Genomic DNA, 21,569 nt, shown 5'->3' with positions numbered 1-21,569 from the left:
GCTTGCATGACAGAAAAGACAAATGGACGGATGGTCTGGATCTATTTCGCGCCCTTGCCCTTGGCTTCTGTCTCGCCCAACTCCCGCACATAAATCTGCACTGCACCTTCGGCGACATCATCCTTGCCATCTTCGAACCCGGGGCTGATAGCAACAGCCAGGTACTTGCCATTGCCACTGAATGCAACAGCTGACACACTGGTGTCATGCTTGGGGTAATGGCGAATACGGCGCTTGGAGATCCCATCCCAGAAGGAAACACCACCATCACCACCGCCAGTCGCAAAGGTACCGAACACAGGGTGGAAAGCGAGGGCGTTGACAGGGTAGATCACATCGACGCCATCCTCTGCGGGCTGTCGGTGACACTTGAAGGCATACTTGCGAGCCTGGGATTCAGGCGAAGGGTCGAACCACTCGACTGCGACACGACCCTCAATACTGGACGAGACATATCCAGCACCGTCGGGCATGCAGGCAACGCACCGTGTCATGAACCTCAAGCTGCTCTCGCGGCGCTGCCATGGCTCAACCTCTACCCGGTTGCCACCGGGGTCTGAGCTATCTGCTTCTGCGGACAGCAGGGCCAGCGCCTTAAGGTCGTAAATGTGCAATGCGCGCGAGGCCATCGCGACCACCAGCCGCGAATCAGTCAACGAAATGGAGAATGGCTTCGAGGGGAGAGGAACGATAGTGGCGATGGAATCGGGGTTTGCGCCAGCATCGGGGCGGTGGATATGGAGGGTTGAATCCCACGAGGCGGAGATGACGATGTTGTGCTCACGACTGTAAACGACGTTGCGGACACCGGCTTCGTGGCTGCTAAGCACAGTCTGTTCAGAAGTATTGAGGTCGATCCTGTATTGTCAGCATCATCCATCTTGCAAGATTGTAAGCCTAGCATTCAATGGGGAGACTCACTTCTTCACATCCCAATCCAAGCCAGCTGTGTAGATCACGTTCTCATCCTCGCCGAAGCAGACGTCCAGGACCGGCGCGCGGTGTTCGAACTTCTGCAGCAGCTTTCCTTCTCCAACAGCGCCATTTTCATCGCGCAGGTCGTACAGGTAAACATTCTTATCCCATGAGGATACCACGATCCGTGTGGAGTTGGGGTCCGGGGAGAACTTCAGCGCCGAGATAGCGTCCGTCGGCGGAGATGCCACGATAAATTGGTCTGCCAGAAAGAAAGCATTAGAGACGATATCAAGCGAGGAAGATGAGCTACCTGGTATTTACTCACTGGAAGACATGTTGCGCGAGCAGTGGAGATGCAAGGATCGCAAGCAGCAGGCAAGCTCCATATCCTTTTTTGCCGCGGGTCACCGCCGTTTGATTCCCCGCGCTGTGTCGATAAGGAAAAAAAGAGCGCCGAACAACAAAAGCTTGACATCACTCAACTTATATCGGTTTCACGTCTTTGTGCACTTTCCACAACCAATCCAACCAGAATGCCTTTTGCGCAGCTGGTTATCGGCCCTCCGGGTGCCGGAAAGTCTACATATTGCAATGGCATGCATCAGTTCTTAGGCGCAATCGGCCGCAAATGCTCTATCGTCAACCTCGACCCCGCCAACGACAAGACCTCGTATCCATGTGCGCTGGACGTACGCGACCTTGTCACGCTCGAAGAAATCATGGATGAAGACAAGCTGGGCCCGAACGGAGGTGTCTTATACGCACTGGAGGAGCTTGAGAAGAACTTTGACTGGTTGGAGGAGGGGCTGAAGGAGCTCGGAGGTATGTCTGCTGGGTCCTCGTCCACAATATAGCGCCTGACATCGTGACTACAGATGATTACATTTTATTCGACTGTCCCGGCCAAGTCGAACTCTTCACCCACCACTCTTCGTTACGGAATATCTTCTTCAGGATCCAAAAAATGGGCATCCGGGTTCGTCGCATCTAGCTCGCTCGACACAAAAGCAGTCCACTAACGGAGTTTCCACCAACAGCTGATAGTAATCCACCTCGTCGATTCATACACCCTAACCCTCCCCTCAATGTATATCTCCGCCCTCCTCCTCTCCCTCCGCGCCATGCTACAACTCGATCTGCCGCATCTAAACGTCCTTACGAAAATCGATAACCTCTCCAACTATGCCCCTCTCCCTTTCAACCTAGACTACTACACGGAAGTGCAAGACCTGTCTTATCTACTCCCACACCTGGAAGCCGAGTCGTCCCGACTATCTCACGAGAAATTCGGCGCCTTGAATCAGACTATCATCGACCTCGTCGAGGAATTCGCGCTGGTCGGATTCGAGACGCTGGCCGTTGAAGATAAGAAGAGTATGATGAGTCTGCTTAACGCTATTGATCGTGTCTCCGGGTATGCCTTTGGTCCCGCCGAGGGCGCGAATGATACCGTCTGGAAGGTTGCGGTTCGCGAGGGGATGGGTGTTACGGATGTGCGGGATGTGCAGGAGCGGTGGCTTGACGCGAAGGATGAGTATGACGAGCTTGAAGAACAAGAGTTGGAGGAAGAGGTACGGTTGCGCAATGCCGCGAGCCAGGTTGAAAAGACCGGCGCAGCGGAAACAGATGGCGCGGCGGATAGCGATGATAATGGCGATTTTTATGATGAAGAAGTGGAAAAGTGGAAGAACAACATGCCAGACAGTGGCATTCGGGTGCGCCGCAAGACATGATACTCGACCCAATGTCCCTCGTCAACCATATCTCCATCCTGTCTACAGTATGCCTACAGAAATGTCACATAATAACTTGATCACATCGAATATCAATGTACTATATCTATAGCTATAACCACTGAACCAAAACGCACCGAAAGCCAGGGGTATCACATTAACATCAACAAAATCTCAAAACCAAAGCACACCTTTCTCAATCACTATCCCCACAATCCATCCCATGCTCACTCCCACTCAAATCACCAACCCCAACATCAACATCAACACCAACATCAACATCCATACCATCCCCAACCCCAATCCCAACCAACCCCCCAAAACCCCCCTCTCCTCAGCATCCTTAACACGTACAATCTCCCGTCTAGCCCGTCGAATAGCCTCCTCCTCAGCCTTCCGCATAGTCCCCGAAACACGAATAACCCGAAAGACACAGCCACGCTCCCGCCCGGTCCCGGCGCGCTTTTGTCCGCCGTTGTTCGTGTCTGGGACGCCAGACATGTAGGTTAACGCTGACCAAACGAGGCGGTAGGACGGTCTTGGGCAGCGAATTATTGCCGTTGATGTTGCTGGGGAGAGGTATTTAACTATTCAAAAGAAAGATATTTGTTAGAAAATGGGCCGGTATCAAGAGATGTGTTGGTGTATGTGTGTGTGTGTAACATACTATTCAATCCACCCGCACTCGCACCACCAAGCTTCCCAACGCCCCAATCACCATATAACTCGGACACAGTTTCGCGCACCATCTTCGCGAGGAAGCCTGGTGTTAGCGTGTCGGAGGTTGGGGCGTGGATTGCTAATTGAGGGTTTGGGGGTTTCGAGGGGTTGGTTGTTGGCCACGTTTTTGGGTCTGGGTAGAGGATGTCTATGAGGAGGTAGCGGCTTTTCAGGCGGACCATTTTGGTGTTTGGTTATTTTTGATGTTTGATTTTTGGGATTGAGTTCAGGAAGTCGTAGTAGTGGGTTTTGTGGAGTGGAATTGGTGTCTTGAGGTAACGTTATGTGGTGCGTTGGTGAAGCTGAGGTGGAAAAGATAAAAAGTTGCCGATAAGCGATAAGGATGTTTCCTCGGCTTGCGAGCAACTACCAAAGTACTTGATCAAACTTATAGGTTAATGAGTTAACTTAACTATAGAATAAGTCTACACGATGCAGTAAAGTTCATGCGGCAAAGGCACGTTCATTATTCCAAAAGGTCTAGTCATCTACTGTAAACGAATTAAATCAGATCCGTAAACGGGATGCCTTTTTCTGGTCACCCCGTCGACTTGGTCATGCCACATGATCGCAGTACATGGATACTACTGCTGAAAAAACGCAAAAGAAAAACCAAGGGATGAACCATCCAAACTCCACCGTCCTGATCGGACGGACTATATGCCAGCGGACGGCGCTGCAAAACGTCACAAACAAAATCACAGGTTAACCTCGACACGGCCCTCGGCACCGCCCTTCTGCAGGGTGGGCAGAAGGTAGGTGATGTCGTCCCAGGGGTGGCGGTAGAGACCGGTGCGCAGGCGCTTCTGGTCGAGGTAGTGGGCAATGAGACCGATAGAGCGGCCCAGGACGAAGAGACCGTTGAGCACACCCATGCGCATGTAGTCCTCGCACTCCTCGGGGGAGAAGGCACCGCAGTTGCGGAGCAGGTCGACGAAGCAGACAGCGACACAGCCGTCAACGTTCAGGATCAGGTTGTCCTTCTTGGAGGTGGTGACGGACTCAACAGCGATGGCGTAGTCGAGCAGCTTGGTGCTGGGGAAGTGCTTCTTGACGAACTCCTTGACGAGCTCGACACGAAGATCGGGGTTGTTACGGGACTTGACCTTGTGGCCGATACCGGGAATGAGCTTGTTCTCCTTGCGCATGGTGTCGACGAAGTCACGGGGGCTCAGGCCCTTATCGAAGGCCTTGGTGAACTCCTCGGCGGCGCCGTCGAGGGCACCACCGAAACGGGAACCGATGGTCAGGAGACCAGCAACAAGGGAGCTGATCAGGTCCTTACCAGCACGGGTGGTGATGATGGTGTTCATGGCACCGGACACGGCGGGACCGTGGTCGGCAGTCAGCATCAGAACCATCTCGAGGAACTTGCTGGCGTAGCGGGGCAGACGACGGCGGAACCAGAGGAGAGACATGACACCACCAATGCCGATATCCTCCCTGAAGACATCAGAGATGGGCATACCGGCGTAGAGCAGCTCCTGGCCACGGTCGTCGGAGATGGTGGAGATGAAGGCAGCGGGCTTACGGACGAGGCCGAGCTCCTGAGCCCAGGAGTAGTCGATGGGGATCTTGGGGACAACGGGCTCGGGGGCGGGGTTGATGGTGCCCTTCTTGAGCTCAGCGTCGTAGACCTCCTTGAGGGTCTGGGGGAGGTCCTCGAAGGTCTCGGGGACGTAGATGCCAGCCTCACGCATGGCCTTGTTCTTAGCAACAGCGGTCTCGAGGTCGGAGTTGGCAGAGGCACCGGCGTGACCGAACTGAACCTCAGTCTTGAACATGCTGGCGCAAGTTCCGATAGCCCATGCGACAATAGGCTTAGTGATGGTGCCGTTCTTGACGGCCTCGATCACACGGTACTCCTCAACACCACCGACCTCACCAAGGAGGACGAGGATCTTGCACTCGGGCTCAGCCTGGTAACGGAGCAAGTGGTCGATGAAAGTGGTACCGGGGTAACGGTCACCACCAATGGCAACACCCTCGTAGACACCGTCGGTGTTCTGGGAGATAATGTTGTTCAACTCGTTGGACATACCACCGGACTTGGAGACGTATCCGACGGAGCCCTTGCGGTAGAGCTTGGAGGCGACAATGTTGTCCATCATACCACCAGTGTTACCAATCTTGTACGCACCGGGCTTGATACCACCGACGGTGGCGGGGCCAATGATGGTGATACCCTTCTCCTTGGCGGTGACCATGATCTCACGAGCACGCTATCAATTGCCATCAGTCATTTGTTGTCAATCGCTCTTGGGAACAAACTTACACGCTCGGGGACACCCTCGGCAATAATGGCGATGGAGCGGATCTGGGGGTTCTCCATCAACTCCATGGTGGAGGAGTAGACGGAACGGGAAGAGGCGAAGTTGACAACGGTGTCAACGTCGGGGTGCTTGGCCATGGCCTTCTCGACGTCCTGGTAGACGGGGAGGAGGGTCTCACTGGTACCCCAGTACATCTTGCTGACGAACTGACCGCCGAAGGTGTAGATGATACCGGCCACGGAGGGGGTGGAACGCTTGCAGATGAAGTCGAAGTCGAGCATGCCCTGCACGGCTCGGGGTTGCATACCACTGATCCGGTCAGTCCCAGGTCCTAGATTGAAGGCTGAGGGGTCCAACTTACTATACGAAGCATCGTGTCTTGTTGTGGAAAAGGCTGTGTTGGGAGGGAGAGAGGACACGGCTAGGAGGGGCGAAACGGGTGATGTTGTCGTTGGCCGACTGGACGCCGTTGCTGGCGGGAGAAGAAGTAGACATGATGATTCTAGTTGCCTATTAGCATCCGCGGGTGGACAATTGCAAAGAAGGCAGTTGGTGGGGTGAGAGCTTGTGGGAGGGAGAAAAAAAAGAGACAAGACTTACTTATGCGATATTAACACCCGCTGTGAAGGAATTGGAAGGAAAGAGAGGGAGGATGGAAGTAGAAGACAGATAGAAGGGGTAGCAACTCCTGTTGAGAAAAATCCGCGGGGGAGTCCTCGGAGTACTCGCAGATACACCGTACAGCTCCTCCCAGAAGTGGACTGCACAGCTCAACACTTGGCGTACCCCAAAGTACCGGGTACCGGCGATACTGCCCCACCGCCATACACACATTACACTTAACGTTACACTCATACACAGTACAGCTATACAGTACAGCTTTGTACTCTGTTATTTTCAATTCTATCTACGAGTACTATATACTGTAGTCTACTTACTATACAAGTTTGTATCTCGGACAATAAAAATGATGTCAATTGGACTTCACATTCGGGGATCGATCCCCGACACTCAACAAAAATAGAGCGGTATTGGTGATGAAGAAGGTACCCGGTACCTGGAGAACATCCCAACGGACCCCACCAGGATCTGCCCTCAACACGGTGGGACCTGCCGGATTGTACGCTGTAATCTCCAGCACAACTTTTTTGAGTACGCTGTACTCTCCAGTCTACTTTTCCTCCCTGGCTTCCTCAAAAATTAAATCCTTCCTTCTTTCTCCATCCTCCCCCTCCATCATCCTCACATTCACACATCATGTCCGCCAAATCTATTCTCGAGGCCGACGGCAAGGCCATCCTCAACTTCCACCTCACTCGCGCTCCCGTTATCAAGCCTACCCCTCTCCCTTCCTCCACAACACACAACCCTCCTGCTCGTCTGGCCTCTCTGCACTTCCCTGAGAACAAGGCTGTGAAGGATGTCCTCGACCAGGCTGAGGTCACCTTCCCTTGGCTCCTCACCCCCGGTTCCAAGTTCGTTGCGAAGCCCGATCAATTGATCAAGCGTCGGGGTAAGAGCGGTCTGCTCGCCCTCAACAAGACCTGGGCTGAGGCCCGTGAGTGGATTGAGGCACGCGCCACCAAGGATGTCCAGGTTGAGACCGTCACTGGTGTCCTCCGTCAATTCCTGGTTGAGCCCTTCGTTCCTCACCCCCAGGAGACCGAATACTACATTAACATCAACTCCGTCCGTGAGGTAAGCTATGAAAATCCCAGAGAAATTGACCCAAGCTAACCAATTGTAGGGTGACTGGATCCTCTTCACCCACGAGGGTGGTGTCGATGTCGGTGATGTTGACGCCAAGGCTGAGAAGCTCTTGATCCCCGTCAACCTCAAGCAGTACCCCTCCAACGAGGAGATTGCCGCCACCTTGCTGAGCAAGGTCCCCAAGGGTGTTCACAATGTCCTTGTTGACTTCATCTCTCGTCTGTACGCCGTCTACGTCGACTGCCAGTTCACCTACCTCGAGATCAACCCTCTCGTTGTTATCCCCAACGCCGATGCTACCTCCGCCGAGGTCCACTTCCTGGATCTCGCGGCCAAGCTCGACCAGACTGCCGAGTTCGAGTGCGGCACCAAGTGGGCTATTGCCCGCAGCCCCGCTGCTCTCGGTCTCCCTGTCCTCGCCTCCTCCGACGGCAAGGTCAACATCGACGCTGGCCCGCCGATGGAGTTCCCCGCCCCCTTCGGTCGTGAACTGACCAAGGAGGAGAAGTTCATCTCCGACATGGACGCCAAGACCGGTGCCTCCCTCAAGCTCACCGTTCTCAACTCCCAGGGTCGCGTGTGGACCCTCGTCGCTGGTGGTGGTGCCTCCGTCGTCTACGCCGATGCCATTGCCTCCGCTGGCTTCGTCAGCGAGTTGGCCAACTACGGTGAGTACTCCGGTGCTCCCACCGAGACCCAGACCTACAACTACGCCAAGACCGTCCTGGACCTCATGCTCCGTGCCCCCATCCACCCCGAGGGCAAGGTCCTCTTCATCGGTGGTGGTATTGCCAACTTCACCAACGTGGCCAGCACCTTCAAGGGTGTCATCCGCGCTCTCCGCGAGGTCGCCCCCGTCCTCAACGAGCACAAGGCCCAGATCTGGGTCCGCCGTGCCGGTCCCAACTACCAGGAGGGTCTCAAGAACATCAAGTCTGTGGGTGCCGAGCTCGGCCTGGACATGCACGTCTACGGCCCCGAGATGCACGTTAGCGGTATCGTGCCTCTGGCCCTCCAGGGCAAGAAGACCGATATCAAGGAATTCGGCGCTTAAACACCTCTCTACTTTTGTTTGTTTTCTGCAGCGTGTGTCCGTTGCATGGGTTTGTGGTATAATGCATGGCATGATATGAACTTGTTTTTTGCGGGATTCCGGGCGGACAACACGTCGCCCGGCGTCTGTCCTGTTTTGAGGGTATGGCGTTACTTCCCGCCCGGACGAAAAGACCCGGTCCCTGATGGTGCCGTCGTACATGATTCTCCGTTTAGATTTTCATTTTCCTATGTTCACCGGGGGATTTAGATCTTGTGATGTCCCATCGGATAATATCAATGATACGAGGCATTTATGTCCCAAGCTGTTTCTGTAAAAGTAAAATATACATATCATATCTACAATTTCTATAAGTACAGGAAAAGGAGGAAAAGAATGAAGTCCAATGCTAAGAGAGTAATAATAAAATACAAATAAAATACATCTCGTAAAATACCGTATCAAAATTTAAGCTCAAATCCAGGAACCAGGACACCAAGCTCCAGACCCCACACAAGCTCTTTCTGCACGGATTGACAGGGACCGTTGAAGATAAAGTAGGGACCGTGCTAGATCTGGATCTGGACCTGGAGCTAGAGCTAGGGCAGGGGACTGGGTGTGGTTTGGCTAAACCGAGGGAGGCGCGCTTCCGCTGCTCCGAGATTATGGCGCGATAAGGATCGGGCGAACGGGGATTTGGGGGTTTGGCTTCTTCATCTCTCTGTTAGGTGGAAGGGGGATTTGAGGTGGCATTACTCCGTAGAGGAAGAGGAGAGTGATTTGGATGTTTTACTGGAGTGTTAATTGTTTATTGGGCGGTTTTGCTGTTGGTTCAATGGTAGACTTGATTGGGGATATCTGGCCTATACAGACGGTTCGTCGTTTTGGCGTCTGCCCTGGTACTTGCATTGTAAGTTGTGGATAGGACTTGCTTGATAGATTCCTACTCTCGCTGGCTTTGGCTAATAACAGTTTTTAAAAATACAAGTTCCTATTGTGGGTGTTATCGATCTTTCTAATCCGGAATACGTATTTAGATTGAGCGGGTCGAGATATATATAGGTACCCATGCTTCACAGACGCAAAGTGGGCTAGTGCACTCATTGTTCTCATAGTCGGAACTAGAGCACTTCGAATGGTTAGGAGGCTTGGGATCCTTTGGTACGTCCCAGTTCTTTTCTTTGTGGGCTATTCACAGTAAGAGACACACTTCTCTCCACGTTAGCGGTGCAGGTCGGGCCTGGAGGACCTTATTGGGTGAAGGTGATCGTAGATGTAGGGATATCGTCAGGTAAGGAGGCTATCGACCAGGGCCGGGGAGGAGGGAAGAAAGTCCTGTCGTCTGTGATAGTGTGCGTCGCGAATGGTCCATTATGCTTTCACGATTGCCGCTATCCTGTATGTGATAGGAGCCAAGGAGATGCTAGGGAAGAGAGTTGTAGACGTTTGGGTCACATTATCCGCAGTAATATTTCAATTCCGCCAGGGAGTGATAGTTGTAGTGATTGTAGGGATTGAGAATGTGGCGGTTGGATCTTATGGGCAACGGTTTCGGTTACGGTACGCTGTCCACTAACAGTGACTGTGATTGTTGTGGTCCAGGCTACTTCGATAGCAGTAATTAAGGCTCGATAGAGAATGTGGTTACTGAGGAAAGCGTTGAAAGAGCCACGATCATGTTAAGGGGCGCGATTCCAAGTTGCGGCGTTTGATTTCGAGTCGGCAAGAGTATCGGCAATATCAACATCGCCCGATCCATCACTGCCACCTTCAATGTCTGCATCAGACATAGATGTGTCTGGAGGATCGAGATTGTTGTGGTTCGTAGTAGAGCCAGGGCCTCCTTCATCCAATGTCTGTGCAAAGAGACCTCCACTCTTGCTGCAACACCCAGTATACATCTCGAGGTCGAGGAACATGAACCAGATGTGCGCTTGGCATCTTCAGCTTATACCAAGTTCAATATGAACAGCAAATGCACTAGAAATTTGGCGACAGGAACGGCGCCCATGCTTGGGACCCTCCCAAATAAAAACGAACGACAACTTTGAAAAAGAGTGACAAGTAGATGAATGAGCATGTCTGGTAGGATTCAAACGAGTACCTCGCTACCTAAGATAATCTGTTCACCGGGCTCTTTGCGGGCTTTTCATACTTCTTCCAAATCGTCAAGTGAGCCCCCTTTTTCTATCGTTTCAATATCGGTAATTTTTAAACAGCACCGTACCTTGCAAGGTGAATCTTAGCCATGTTAAACGCGATGCAATGCAGTATTTGACATTGCTATTTACGGTCTGTTGTGATTACTATTGACGGGTCTGTTGTGGCCCAGATTGTTCTCGTTTTGTTGCCCATCTGAGAATTAGAGGTATGTGGCTTGCATTTCTGTTTACAGGACACAGAACGAGGTGTCCTGAGGGGCACTTTAGCAGAATGTTCCTGACCTATGACATTATAAGAAGCATCGCTGGCTCCTCAAAGGTAAATGTCCGCGTTGATCCTCAAATCGTTTCTCATTCAAGTCCCTTCTCAAAACCGACGATGAAGTCCCATCTTCTCAAGCATACCCTTCTTCTGCTTGCTGCGGCGACTGCTGTGTCTAGCTCCGGTCAAGGAGGATGGAAGAACGGTTCCGAAGCAACCGGAGAAGTAGACCCAAATGTTACTACGGGCTGTGGATATTGGGCGAACAATGTCCAAAATGAGGACACTTGTGAGATGATTGAGGATTCCTTTGGTATAACTCATGCGCAGTTTGAATATTGGGTGATTACTTGCCGTTTTCTTCATTCCACAATTCGCAGCATGCTGATCGATATACGTCTAGAACCCAGGGTTGAAAACCAGCTCTGAATGTAAGATGGTCCCTGGATTCAGTTACTGCGTCTCCGGTCCTGCTGGTTCGGCTAGTTCAGCGGCACCATCGGTTACCCCAGCTAAAACAATCACGTATAATGGTACCGACGCACCGGTCCAAACTGCAGTTACAAATGGTTGTACCCAGTACCACCAGGTAGAGAATGGCGATACTTGCCATAGTATCCAAGATCGATACATGAGCTTTACTCTCGCTCAGTTCTACAGTTGGAACCCGTGAGTATCACCTTTCCTTGGGTTAAGTGTCAGGTTTTCTAACCTAGATAGGGCTATTACTGAGTGCGAGGGACTGATCAAGGGTGACTATGTCTGCGTAGGAGCAGTGAGCCCGTCCATTCAACCTTCTTCATCGTCTGCATTCCCAACACAAACAGGAGTCACTCAGATGTGTAAGTCATTTGCTATTCTCGTCTTCCTGAAAGCCATTTCCTTTTGTTCTAACGGAATTTGATACAGGCAACAAGTGGCACTATGTGTCCGACAATGATACCTGTGCCTCGATATTCTCGGAATTCGGTCTCACTGCGGCCCAGTTTTACTCTTGGAATCCCGCTACTGGATCTAACTGCAACAGCTTGTGGCTGAAGACCGAAGTCTGTGTTGGCATTTCTGGTATATTCTCCTGCATTGGCCAAGATGCGTTACTTGCTCTAACATTCGACAGAATCCACGCCATCCACGACCACTAGCACCCCAACGGAAACTGGAACTGGAACCGGATCAGTGCCATCACCCGTACAAAGTGGCATTGCATCCGACTGCAGGAAGTATTATAAAGTCCAGAGTGGAGATACTTGTGACAAGGTCGAGACAGACAGTAACATCAGCGCCGCCAACTTTCTTATGTGGAACCCGGCCGTAGGCTCTGATTGCAAGGACTTGGAGTTGGATGTCTATGTATGCGTTGCAGCAGTACCGTCGCCTGTGCAAAGCGGGATTTCATCTGACTGCAGCAAGTACTACAAGGTCCAGAGTGGAGATACTTGTGACAAGGTCGAGACAGACAATAACATCAGTGCGGCCAATTTCCTTACGTGGAACCCGGCCGTAGGCTCTGATTGCAAAGACTTGGAGTTGAATGTCTATGTCTGCGTTGCAGTGTAGTTTCAATCTGAGAGACACCCAGGACAAGTGGGACCGTCGTGGAATGTCTTTTTGTGCACGTGTTACCTGGCCATGTGTTTTTCTCTTACAGAATTCTAGAAGATATTGCGCTTAACAAATATTTGGTTTCAAACTGCATTTTGAACAACGATCATAGCAGTCATAGCAAGCTTCTCTTTCTAAGAACGGGTGAAATCTTTTGCATCCTTTGGTCATTGTTTTGCACTGTCTTTTTGGTGTCATTCTCTTATACGTGCCAAATTTTGAGCTTGCTCATGGTGCAGCGAGGGGACTTTGTATCTTCTGCAATATAATCCGAAGAACGGTGCGTGGGTCGTTGAGAGACCGACATCTCAATGATCCATGACAGAGGATTGGTTGCTTCTTGAAGAATTGATTTGAGATCAGTTGTCGATTTATATAATTCACGGCTGAAGATTATCCGATAGGCTTCAATCTATAAACCACTTGGTTCTGTAGACATCGAAACGTATATACATCTCCATAGTATCCTCAACACACATAGGCAGGATTTATATAAACCGAGAATTGACGACTATCCTTACAGCTCAACCTCGAAAACAAATTTCAAGGCAGCAGCACCAACGCCCACAATCCCCACCAGAGTAGGAAGACCAATCCACTCTGAGACGTTAAAGGTACCAGCAGCGCCCGGGATTCCGGTCGCTGCATCGGTACAAAGTAGGCAGTAGACACAACACCAATCCAAACCATTACCCAGACAAATCCAAGGGCTCTTTGCCAAAGCGGAGGCGGGCGGCGGACTCCTTGGCTTGAGGATACATACTTTTCCACATCGCCTTGACACCATCCTCGATCATGAAGCCCAAAACAAAAGAGAGGAAGAAGAACATGGACCCAGACCCCTGGGCTGGAACACATCCCAAAATATCGACAAGTAAATGCAACAGACCCGAGAAGAAGCAAACGATAAACACGTTGGTGTATCGTTCCACCAGGGACGACCTAGGCAGGCAGAGCACATCGCGCGCAATGAAATTGCTGAGTGACGTGAAAGGCTGTCGAAGCAGTTGATGCCAGAATTTTCTATTCGATATCGTTAGCCCAGTCAGAACACGAGAAGAGATAGATACTAACCCCCAGAAATTCCTCAGAGAATATGCATCCGCCATAGTCCTAAAAGTGGGCGGAGAATCTGCAGGAGTATCAAGCCCCAAACCGACACAGAGAATTGCACAAATGCGAGCGTTGAGATCGATGAGGATCCGGGCTACAACGAACCATGTGATGACATTCGAAATAATTCGTTCGACCCATTGGTCCACTGGGACAAACCACTGTACCTCGAAAGATACGGGCGCAGGCTTTTTCGACGCTTCCTGGGCAGATAATGTTTCAAACATACTCAATGCTAGGAATTGCCATACGGCAATTGAAGTTTCGCGAACCAAGAAGCGACCTCGAGGAATTACCTTAGGATCGCGTTTGGCGTAGTAGGCTGGGGGGCCTGGGACATTCTTGACTTGGCGAGGTGTATTAATTGCACGGGTCAGCATCATAATGCGAAGTGCCTCGTATAAACGAGAGAAGAAGCTTTTCGTGGTGCCATTGGCGTTGACGAAGTCACGGCTATCCTTGGGGTTGGCAAGCAAGAAGTAGGTGGCTGAGAGGATAGAAATGAACAAAAAGCCAATCGAATTGCTGTGCAAGATTGTTGGGTTTGGAATTGGGTTTATGCCTTGTTTCAAGACCCAGAGCATACAAGGAACAGATAGATAGCGAAGAATTGATCTTTTCGGTGTGGTGGCAAGGAGTAGTGTGGGAATGAGGAGCTGGAGAGCGCATAGGCTGAACAGCCTGGCTGCTTGGTTTCATTCATGACTGTAAGCACTGGAATTGAAAAGGACAGCAGACTATATATAAGTAGTGAATTCGGCACGATCCTGTGAAAAAGGAGTAGCCCTTGCTCCGAGTGGGTGGCTCCACTAACACTATCTCGAACATTTGTCTAACATGTACTTCACCTCCCCGTTGAGATTTCCACTTCATTTCTGACGTTACGATCGGAATGTCTCGGTATTTGGAATTTACAAATGTATATTGACTAGGTGGATTGACTAGGTGGCAGATACTTGTGCCAAAATACCCACGTTACTGCGATTCTGTAATACTTTTGGCCCCCAATCTGCGTAAATCCGAGTAAACCCAATTTCCATGATGCAGTCAGCATCGCCATTCTGCTTATAGGTCAGAGACTGGCCAATTATCTGCACTCACGTCAACATATAGAATCATACGTGCATGATTGGACCTAATTAATGCGTTGAGAGGCGTAAGTACGAAGGCTTTTGCATATCAGGCCAGCGTCAGCAGCCTTGCCATCCGAGTCATGAAGCGGAAGACTGCTTATCTGCTCTTTCCGTAGATAATATAGAGATGTATGGGATCGTACTGTTCTTAGGCAATAGAAATGCACATACTATTTACCCAAATACATTGCGTTTTGATATCTCTGGGCATCTCAAAGGCGTAAAATAGACGGGTATTAAGAGTTCAGAACATCACCGTTAACACATAGGCACGTTCAACAATTCGAATCTCATTTCCCAAATCGCTGCATAATGGCATCGCTAGGCGGAAACTCAGACAGCATCGTCGGAGTCCTGGAAAGTCGTGGGAGACGCGTACGGTGTTGCCGGTTATGATCGGGTTCACGGGCTAAACAAGCATGTTAGCGGTTAAAATTATACTTCCATCTCCAATACATACCAAAGCGCCCATTCCAGTTTGGTTTCGCTGGAGGTAACATGGCAGCGGCGTTTGGTGTCTTTGTTCTCGCCCTCTTGGAACTGCCCGTGCCACTTCGCTGATGCCGATGCAACTGCTCAACTCCTTCAGTGTCGACAGGGTACGATTGGGTCTTAAGGTGTTGTGATACCTGCGCGGGAAGTGTTGGCGACATAGCAGATCGGGCAACGGAGACAGAAGGAGGCGCATTCAATGATGGAAGCGAGTTTAGGGCTTGGGATACTGTATCCGAGGCAGCAGTCTGCATGCGGGACCGCATAGCTCGCGCTTTGAGGAGGTTGTAGAGGTTTGTCATTTGAGAGAGCTTGTTGTTTTTGTCTCGGTAGAGATCATTCAGCTCCTGGTTCTTCTTTTGGAGATCTTCTTGAGCTGATTGCATACCTAGAGTTGACAGTTTAGTTGCAAGCCGACTCACGGGAGACCGGATCGAACTCACCAGACAGCCTGTTCTGAAGAGATAATATCTCTGTGTTGGCATTGTGGATGACTTTGTCCATCTGTGTGTTTAGGTTGGCGTACTTCTCCGTGAGCGTCTTTGCTCGGAAGTCCTGATAGAAGCTGCAAAACAATTAGCCATGACCGTGAGGCACGAAGAAGGAAACCAACATCTCCTGTGTACTTTGATATGCCCAGAACCCTAATGCGCGACCTGCACATTCCATTATAGTGTTCGGATCCAATCCACTCAGCACGCTTGTTTTGTAGTCCTCTGTAGGATTAAGGACAGATGAAACAGCGTCATCGGGATTGAGAAGCACGGTCTGGCAAGCCGGACAACACCGATTACTGGTTGCTGAATGGGAAAGCCCGAGACTTTCTGCGCAGTCATGACAGAAGATATGACTAGACCCATTAGTACTTCATCAACTGACAGACAGGGAGTCGTACGAGCAGGTTGTCACCACGGCCTTTTCTTTCAACTCTGTCCGACATTTCAAAGAATTGCATTTCAAGGAGAAATCCATTATGTCGCCGTCGTGGGGTGCAGTTGGCGAGATGGCAAGAGGTGACAGTCACGAGATATCCAGACTAGTTAGTCAACCCCGGGAAACATGAATACTGAACAGTTGGATTTATTTGGTATTTGTCTATTACATCGTGATTTTTTATAGATGTCTCAGCTGTGGCTAGAAGAAGAAAGTGTTTCCTTGTGCATCGCGCCTTGTTGAGGTCATCTTCTCTTCAAATTCTTTCCCAGGCTCATACTCATGCCACAGACTGGCTGGATATATATGCTTATTCTTCTCGTACCACCGTCGATCGACGACCTTGGTCTCTGAGAAATCTTTGTCGGCGCCTTCTAGTTGATCATCACTAGAGCGGGACAGGGGATCGTCTGTTGGGTTGGCAATTGGGTTGGCAACTGGAGGCTTGTTGGAGTAATCAAACAGCAAGCCACCAGCGCGCGAAAGACTAGGAACCCGATTGGCAATGAAATAATAAAATTCGTAATGCTGTCTCAATGTTAGATGGAATCCTCAAACGAAGAGAGTAGCTGTATGAACTCACATGTGGAACGATGATATCGCCCTTGACAAGCATCAAGTCGTCGACACTAACGCGTGCCCACTCTCGACGGTTGTCCTTCTTTGCCTTGGATGCGCCATTGGCACCGCGCACACCCAACTCTGCACCGACCTTTCGGCACCGGTCCAAAAACAACCAAATGTGATCACCTTTCTTGACTTTGACCGATCCCGCGGGTATACTCGTTCCATCGTAGAAAACAAACGGAATCAGAATTTCGGTGTTCCTGACGGCTTCCTGCATGGCAAGGAACTCTTTGCGGAGAACGTCGCGGGCCTGCGCTTCAGCTTCCAGAGCTGCCTTGGTCAAAGCCTTCGGCGGGGGAGGTGCATTCGGGTTTGCTTTCATGCGACGAGTCGCGCTATCCTCAGCGGGTGTTTTCGAACTAGACCGTGAGATGCTTGACTCGCGTGGCGTTGCGGCAGATTCCTCCCCAGTATCATCCTGATCGTCGCCGAATGAAAGCTTGCTTTTGGCGAGAGCCTTCTTCTTCTTTCTTTTTGGGGGGCCATCACTCTGAGGAGGCGTTGACCTGTTGCGCTGCGATCAGCTTATGTGAATGGAGAGTTGGAGCGGTCTTTGACTTACCCGTCAGTCACTTCGCCTGTGGAGGGAGTTGCGCTTCTTGAATTTCCAGATGCCAGTCGCCCTAGCGACTTGTCATGCGCCTCGCGCTCTTTTTGTTCCAGCACCTCTGCGCGCCGCTTTCGAAAGTCGGATAGATGGACGAGGCCAACAGTTTGCGACTTAAGCATCTCCTCCGCGGAGACGGTCTGGCCCGTGAACGACCGCGGCGTGGAGGTTCCGCTATTCTCTTCTTCCGCCATGGTGTATGCTAGACTGACAGCTGAGTTGGAGAAACCAAATTGTTTGAAACATGGCTGGCCACTGGCGACTCTGGGACTGTCACGTGACCATTAACTCAGCGTGTTGAGTTTTGACAAGATCAGACGGTTTTGAGAGAAATTGAAACGTTAAGAGGCTAAATATATCTATAATAATCTCCGTTTCATTTATTGTTTAACCCTCCCTTTCAAGGTATCGTGGTGCTGTATCAACGAGCTGATCAACTTGCATACAACACTGCAAACAAGACAAACTCGGCTCGCGCGCAACTTGAGCTTGATCTCGATCTTCTTTGAGAGAGAACTTTCTACAGCAATTCATTGGGATTCAAAGCCAGAAACCATGGACGAAGAAGAAGACGACTTTTACGACCCCGTCGATGCGGTGCCAGTCACACAATCGCAAAACCACACACAAAATGGAGCTCCAGGCCAACCGCAGGAGAGCAATGATATGGAAGACGACGAGGAGGTAGAGGTCGAAGAGGACGACGACGTGCGTACCCCTTTGTATACAATGACAGGCTGTGCTAATACCATTCAGGATGACTTCAACATCATCACAGAGGCACCTGCAGACGCACCAGCGCCAGAAGCGTAAGTTATCATAAAGTCACGCTCCACACAGCCACTAATCCCTCAGTAGCTCCCACCCACGCCATGTAAGCTTACGACAAGAATCACAAAGGCCCGGGTCCGCCGACTCGTCGATGGTACCGAAGTCAGGGACGCCGTCCGCAACACCCCGATACGAGAGCTCAACCCCAGTCCCCGGCCAACCAGCCGCAGCAAGACCTCCCTCCGATCAAAAGCCAGGTTCTGCCTACCCAGCAATTCATAGCTCGACCATCGACGTCAATGCAAACCCCATCCACCCGACAACGGGCAAGCCCATCATGTCCACGGACATGGATGCCGATTTCCCGTCCGACGACAAGCCCTGGCGCCGGCCTGGGTCAGATTTGTCAGATTACTTTAACTATGGTTTCGACGAGTTCACATGGTCAGGGTACTGTCTCAAGCAGCAAGGTGTTCGACAGGAGGTTGGCAGCCAGAAGCGACAGATGGACGATATGCAGGCTTTCATGACTATGGGTATGCCCCCAATGCCTGGCGCACCTGCAGGACCTGCTGCCGCTCCAACTGCTGCTCCGCCTATGGCTGGTATGCCCGGCGGTATGCCAGATATGAACCCCGATATGATGCAGGGTATGCTAGCCAGCATGATGTCCCAGGGCTTGGACCCATCTTCCATGGACCCGATGGCTTTCATGCAGCATGCGCAGGCTATGATGCCCGGCGGTGGCCAGCCGAGCCAACCTGGCTTTGGTGGCCAACCCCAAGGACAGGGCTTTGGTCAAGGTGGCCAGGGTCAGATGGGCTATGGTGGATATGATCAACGCGGTGGTTACGGGGGACGAGGACGAGGACGCAGATGGTAAACTTGATCCGAATCTCTGATTTTTTCTATGATGGTAGCTTTGGATTGACCTTTGAGGACCGGATATCGCGGCGTTTCATGCATGCAAGGGAATAAATAACAATATCATTGACAGTTGTCCAAGCTCTCTTAGCTTTCAGGGCAATCAATTTACAGTGTAAGCTGAAATGCCGACCATGCTCATAACATAGAATCAAGAATAGACGTAATAACCTAGAGAAAAGTATACAAACGGAGCCGGTAACCCGGTCCCTCGGGAGTAGCTCAAGTCTTGGCATTCTGGAAATTTCTCCAGTCAGATCTTCCTCTCCCCGGACCAGTTCCATCCTCTTCCCTTCTCCATCCCACGCCTCAACTCCGATCTCTTCAGGAATCCAATCATCCTTCACCATGGTACGTCCAACATCCTAAATCACCTCTACAATCCTTCACTCTCCCCCAAACACTCAGCGAACCAACCCGAGCAAGCTGCGCTGCCGGTTCTCGATGCCGAACTTGTCTCCCCAAGCCCGAAACACCCGACTTCTATCACGCGCATGCGCAATGAGCTCTACCGCATCAATCACTCATTCGCTCAAATGATCTAATATACTGACTCATCTCTCCAGTCTGTCCTCCGCAACATCAAGAGCCTCGCCCCCTCCTGGACCGCGTCCTGGTCCAGCGCATCAAGCCCGAGGCCAAGACCGCCTCCGGCATCTTCCTCCCCGAAGCCGCCGTCAAGGAGCAGAACGAGGCCCAGGTCCTCGCTGTTGGCCCCGGTCTCCTCGACAAGGATGGCAAGCGTCTCCCCATGGGTGTCGCTGCCGGTGACAAGGTCCTCATTCCTCAGTTCGGTGGCAATGCCATCAAGGTTGGTGAGGAGGAGTACACTCTCTTCCGGGACCACGAGTACGTTTCCATTTCCCACCCTGGTTCAATTGCATAGGCAATTGGTTTTTCTTGAGTTTAGCTGACATCGTTTCTAGCATCCTGGCCAAGATCCGCGAGTAAACGGGTTACTCAAGAATCTATTAACTCGATATCTCACTCGTGCCACTCAATTTCCCATCTGTCGAGCTTGTGATTGATTCATTCACGCCGCTATAAAATGCGGGTGTGGATGTTGCATCATAACTCGGCGTGTATTATACCAAGACGCGACGGCACGAGCTCGACCATTCCAAAACCTACAAAAAAAAAATCTTATAACAACTTGAAAGCCGTGATGCAGATTTGGGTGATATGTGGCATGTGACATTTGATGTTATCTGGTATATCATGTATCATCAGGTCTTGTATCTTGGTTCTGGTGTCCTTTTTCCTACTTTGCATACATGAGTTTTTGAAGCGCTGGATTGGCCTTGGGTCTTGCATGTCTATGTCCCAATGTACTTTTAAATTTAAACTGCGGCTTTCCCTTTGGGTTGTCGGTAATTGCAGACATGATCATCTCCTCTCGACTTTCTATTAGTTGCTATCGTAGTGACAGGTAATATCCTATATTGATATAATTAAAACTCAGATCTGACTATGAATGGCGGTTCTCGAGTTAACATGAGTGTGTGTATGATCCCACCCCAGCTTTATATAAATGCAACTCTCGAACCCTAGGGATGACGAACTGAGGATTTGGCCTCTCTGATGGAGGTGTAGATAGAATTGACACTCTCATATTCACTGACTAGACAATTGGAGAGGAAAATCCATTGAAGACGGTTCTGATTTGCAGCGCCGTTCGTGCTATGTGAGCTAGATATTCTCGCAGTGTCGCCGAACTGGAGGACACGACGTTTGAAGATTCAAGTCCCTCTTCGTACAATGTGTCCATTAACAGTGCCACAGTCTCCTCGTCATACAGTTCGTGTGTATCCGACATGACCTCACAAGCCTTCACTTCTTTCAACAGTTACAATCCTCTGGTCGCTTTGCGCGCAATGCTGAGACAGGAGTGCTGCATAAAAAACGCATATTCACTATCGAGACTTCCTTGGAATTAAGTGTGGTTAGGAATGTCGTGTACAACAATCAGCGCAACGGAAAATCCCAGATTGATACTCCACTTTCCGTTCTCACATTCAATGCCGATGAACAATGGCGACAGTGACGGTTTGAGTTGAATTTTCGAGCAAGTTCATGAAGAACATCAAGTTCGTTGAGTGGTTTAACCCGCTCATTTCGGACTAACCCTACGATGACTAGTGACCGAAGGCATCCGAAAGAATTAAACACATAAAGGATAGCCGGTTCATCGATAATTTCGAAGATATGCTCCGAGATAGTCCCCGTGATGACCTCCTAACGCCTAGTTTCATGGGAAGGGATCAGCGTCATGGCTTCTTCAACAGTTTCAGGAAACATGGACGATTTCCAATTCGTAGTCGCCTATCCGGAGAACTTCTCTGTAGCTAGCGACTTCAATAGGTTGATTCCCAATTTATCGGCCGCGACAAAACCCCGGATATTGTTTAGGGCAACTGCCTTTGAAGTTTCCATATCGTTCGACCTATCCTCTGAATTGTTTGAGTCGGAATCATCAATAAAAGGAACGAGGCTTATATGAGGTTGGAATGGAACTATATGTCCATTATCGTTGTATTCTCTGAGGTAGAGGAAGGA

General features: G+C 50.6%; 11 protein-coding genes across 11 annotated transcripts; 4 read left to right on the top strand and 7 right to left on the bottom strand.

Moving 5' to 3' along the window:
• Positions 1–41: 41 nt before the first annotated feature.
• On the bottom strand, positions 42–1,253 carry N7446_005986 (WD40 repeat domain-containing protein; the record flags this gene model as incomplete). Its single annotated transcript, XM_058514734.1, has 3 exons — positions 42–858; positions 922–1,177; positions 1,244–1,253. 3 exons carry the CDS (start codon positions 1,251–1,253, stop codon positions 42–44), a joined length of 1,083 nt encoding a protein of 360 aa, XP_058371912.1.
• Positions 1,254–1,451: 198 nt separating this feature from the next.
• Positions 1,452–2,651, top strand: N7446_005985 (GTPase GPN2; the record flags this gene model as incomplete). The annotated part of the gene is made up of 3 exons (XM_058514733.1): positions 1,452–1,740; positions 1,794–1,894; positions 1,956–2,651. 3 exons carry the CDS (start codon positions 1,452–1,454, stop codon positions 2,649–2,651), a joined length of 1,086 nt encoding a protein of 361 aa, XP_058371911.1.
• Positions 2,652–2,888: 237 nt separating this feature from the next.
• N7446_005984 (Rpp14/Pop5 family protein) lies at positions 2,889–3,553 on the bottom strand (the record flags this gene model as incomplete). Its single annotated transcript, XM_058514732.1, has 2 exons — positions 2,889–3,238; positions 3,319–3,553. The coding sequence occupies 2 exons, from the start codon at positions 3,551–3,553 to the stop codon at positions 2,889–2,891; spliced, it is 585 nt and encodes a 194-aa protein (XP_058371910.1).
• Positions 3,554–4,069: 516 nt separating this feature from the next.
• Positions 4,070–6,139, bottom strand: N7446_005983 (uncharacterized protein; the record flags this gene model as incomplete). Its single annotated transcript, XM_058514731.1, has 3 exons — positions 4,070–5,593; positions 5,647–5,953; positions 6,006–6,139. The coding sequence occupies 3 exons, from the start codon at positions 6,137–6,139 to the stop codon at positions 4,070–4,072; spliced, it is 1,965 nt and encodes a 654-aa protein (XP_058371909.1).
• A 674-nt stretch (positions 6,140–6,813) lies between these two features.
• aclA (putative ATP citrate lyase subunit (Acl)) lies at positions 6,814–8,711 on the top strand. The gene is made up of 2 exons (XM_058514730.1): positions 6,814–7,342; positions 7,392–8,711. The coding sequence occupies exons 1-2, from the start codon at positions 6,902–6,904 to the stop codon at positions 8,406–8,408; spliced, it is 1,458 nt and encodes a 485-aa protein (XP_058371908.1). The 5' UTR covers positions 6,814–6,901; the 3' UTR covers positions 8,409–8,711.
• Positions 8,712–10,066: 1,355 nt separating this feature from the next.
• Positions 10,067–10,288, bottom strand: N7446_005981 (glycoside hydrolase; the record flags this gene model as incomplete). Its single annotated transcript, XM_058514729.1, has 1 exon — positions 10,067–10,288. One exon carries the CDS (start codon positions 10,286–10,288, stop codon positions 10,067–10,069), a length of 222 nt encoding a protein of 73 aa, XP_058371907.1.
• A 640-nt stretch (positions 10,289–10,928) lies between these two features.
• On the top strand, positions 10,929–12,368 carry N7446_005980 (LysM peptidoglycan-binding domain-containing protein; the record flags this gene model as incomplete). The annotated part of the gene is made up of 5 exons (XM_058514728.1): positions 10,929–11,153; positions 11,215–11,480; positions 11,532–11,653; positions 11,721–11,876; positions 11,929–12,368. 5 exons carry the CDS (start codon positions 10,929–10,931, stop codon positions 12,366–12,368), a joined length of 1,209 nt encoding a protein of 402 aa, XP_058371906.1.
• Positions 12,369–12,834: 466 nt separating this feature from the next.
• N7446_005979 (wax synthase family protein) lies at positions 12,835–14,110 on the bottom strand (the record flags this gene model as incomplete). The annotated part of the gene is made up of 2 exons (XM_058514727.1): positions 12,835–13,436; positions 13,488–14,110. 2 exons carry the CDS (start codon positions 14,108–14,110, stop codon positions 13,103–13,105), a joined length of 957 nt encoding a protein of 318 aa, XP_058371905.1. The 3' UTR covers positions 12,835–13,102.
• Positions 14,111–14,949: 839 nt separating this feature from the next.
• On the bottom strand, positions 14,950–15,820 carry N7446_005978 (uncharacterized protein; the record flags this gene model as incomplete). The annotated part of the gene is made up of 4 exons (XM_058514726.1): positions 14,950–15,068; positions 15,120–15,539; positions 15,595–15,716; positions 15,765–15,820. The coding sequence occupies 4 exons, from the start codon at positions 15,818–15,820 to the stop codon at positions 14,950–14,952; spliced, it is 717 nt and encodes a 238-aa protein (XP_058371904.1).
• Positions 15,821–16,285: 465 nt separating this feature from the next.
• N7446_005977 (FAM50/XAP5 family protein) lies at positions 16,286–17,512 on the bottom strand (the record flags this gene model as incomplete). The annotated part of the gene is made up of 3 exons (XM_058514725.1): positions 16,286–16,612; positions 16,668–17,217; positions 17,274–17,512. 3 exons carry the CDS (start codon positions 17,510–17,512, stop codon positions 16,286–16,288), a joined length of 1,116 nt encoding a protein of 371 aa, XP_058371903.1.
• Positions 17,513–17,873: 361 nt separating this feature from the next.
• fip1 (cleavage polyadenylation factor subunit FIP1) lies at positions 17,874–19,964 on the top strand (the record flags this gene model as incomplete). Its single annotated transcript, XM_058514724.1, has 6 exons — positions 17,874–18,026; positions 18,075–18,127; positions 18,177–18,968; positions 19,267–19,364; positions 19,580–19,862; positions 19,940–19,964. 6 exons carry the CDS (start codon positions 17,874–17,876, stop codon positions 19,962–19,964), a joined length of 1,404 nt encoding a protein of 467 aa, XP_058371902.1.
• Positions 19,965–21,569: the final 1,605 nt, after the last annotated feature.

Source organism: Penicillium canescens (genome assembly GCF_028828765.1).
Source record: "Penicillium canescens strain IBT 15451 chromosome Unknown utg000004l_segment0_segment0, whole genome shotgun sequence".
In the NCBI taxonomy this organism is placed as follows: domain Eukaryota; kingdom Fungi; phylum Ascomycota; class Eurotiomycetes; order Eurotiales; family Aspergillaceae; genus Penicillium; species Penicillium canescens.
Note: the sequence above shows the minus strand (reverse complement) of the source record. Positions and strands in the feature narration are given on the sequence as shown.

Excerpts from the sequence above, each read along its gene's own strand:
- aclA (XM_058514730.1), top strand. The coding sequence starts at position 6,902 with ATGTCCGCCAAATCTATTCTCGAGGCCGACGGCAAGGCCATCCTCAAC. Across the intron at positions 7,343-7,391 it reads ACATCAACTCCGTCCGTGAG|GGTGACTGGATCCTCTTCAC; the intron begins GTAAGCTATGAA and ends AACCAATTGTAG.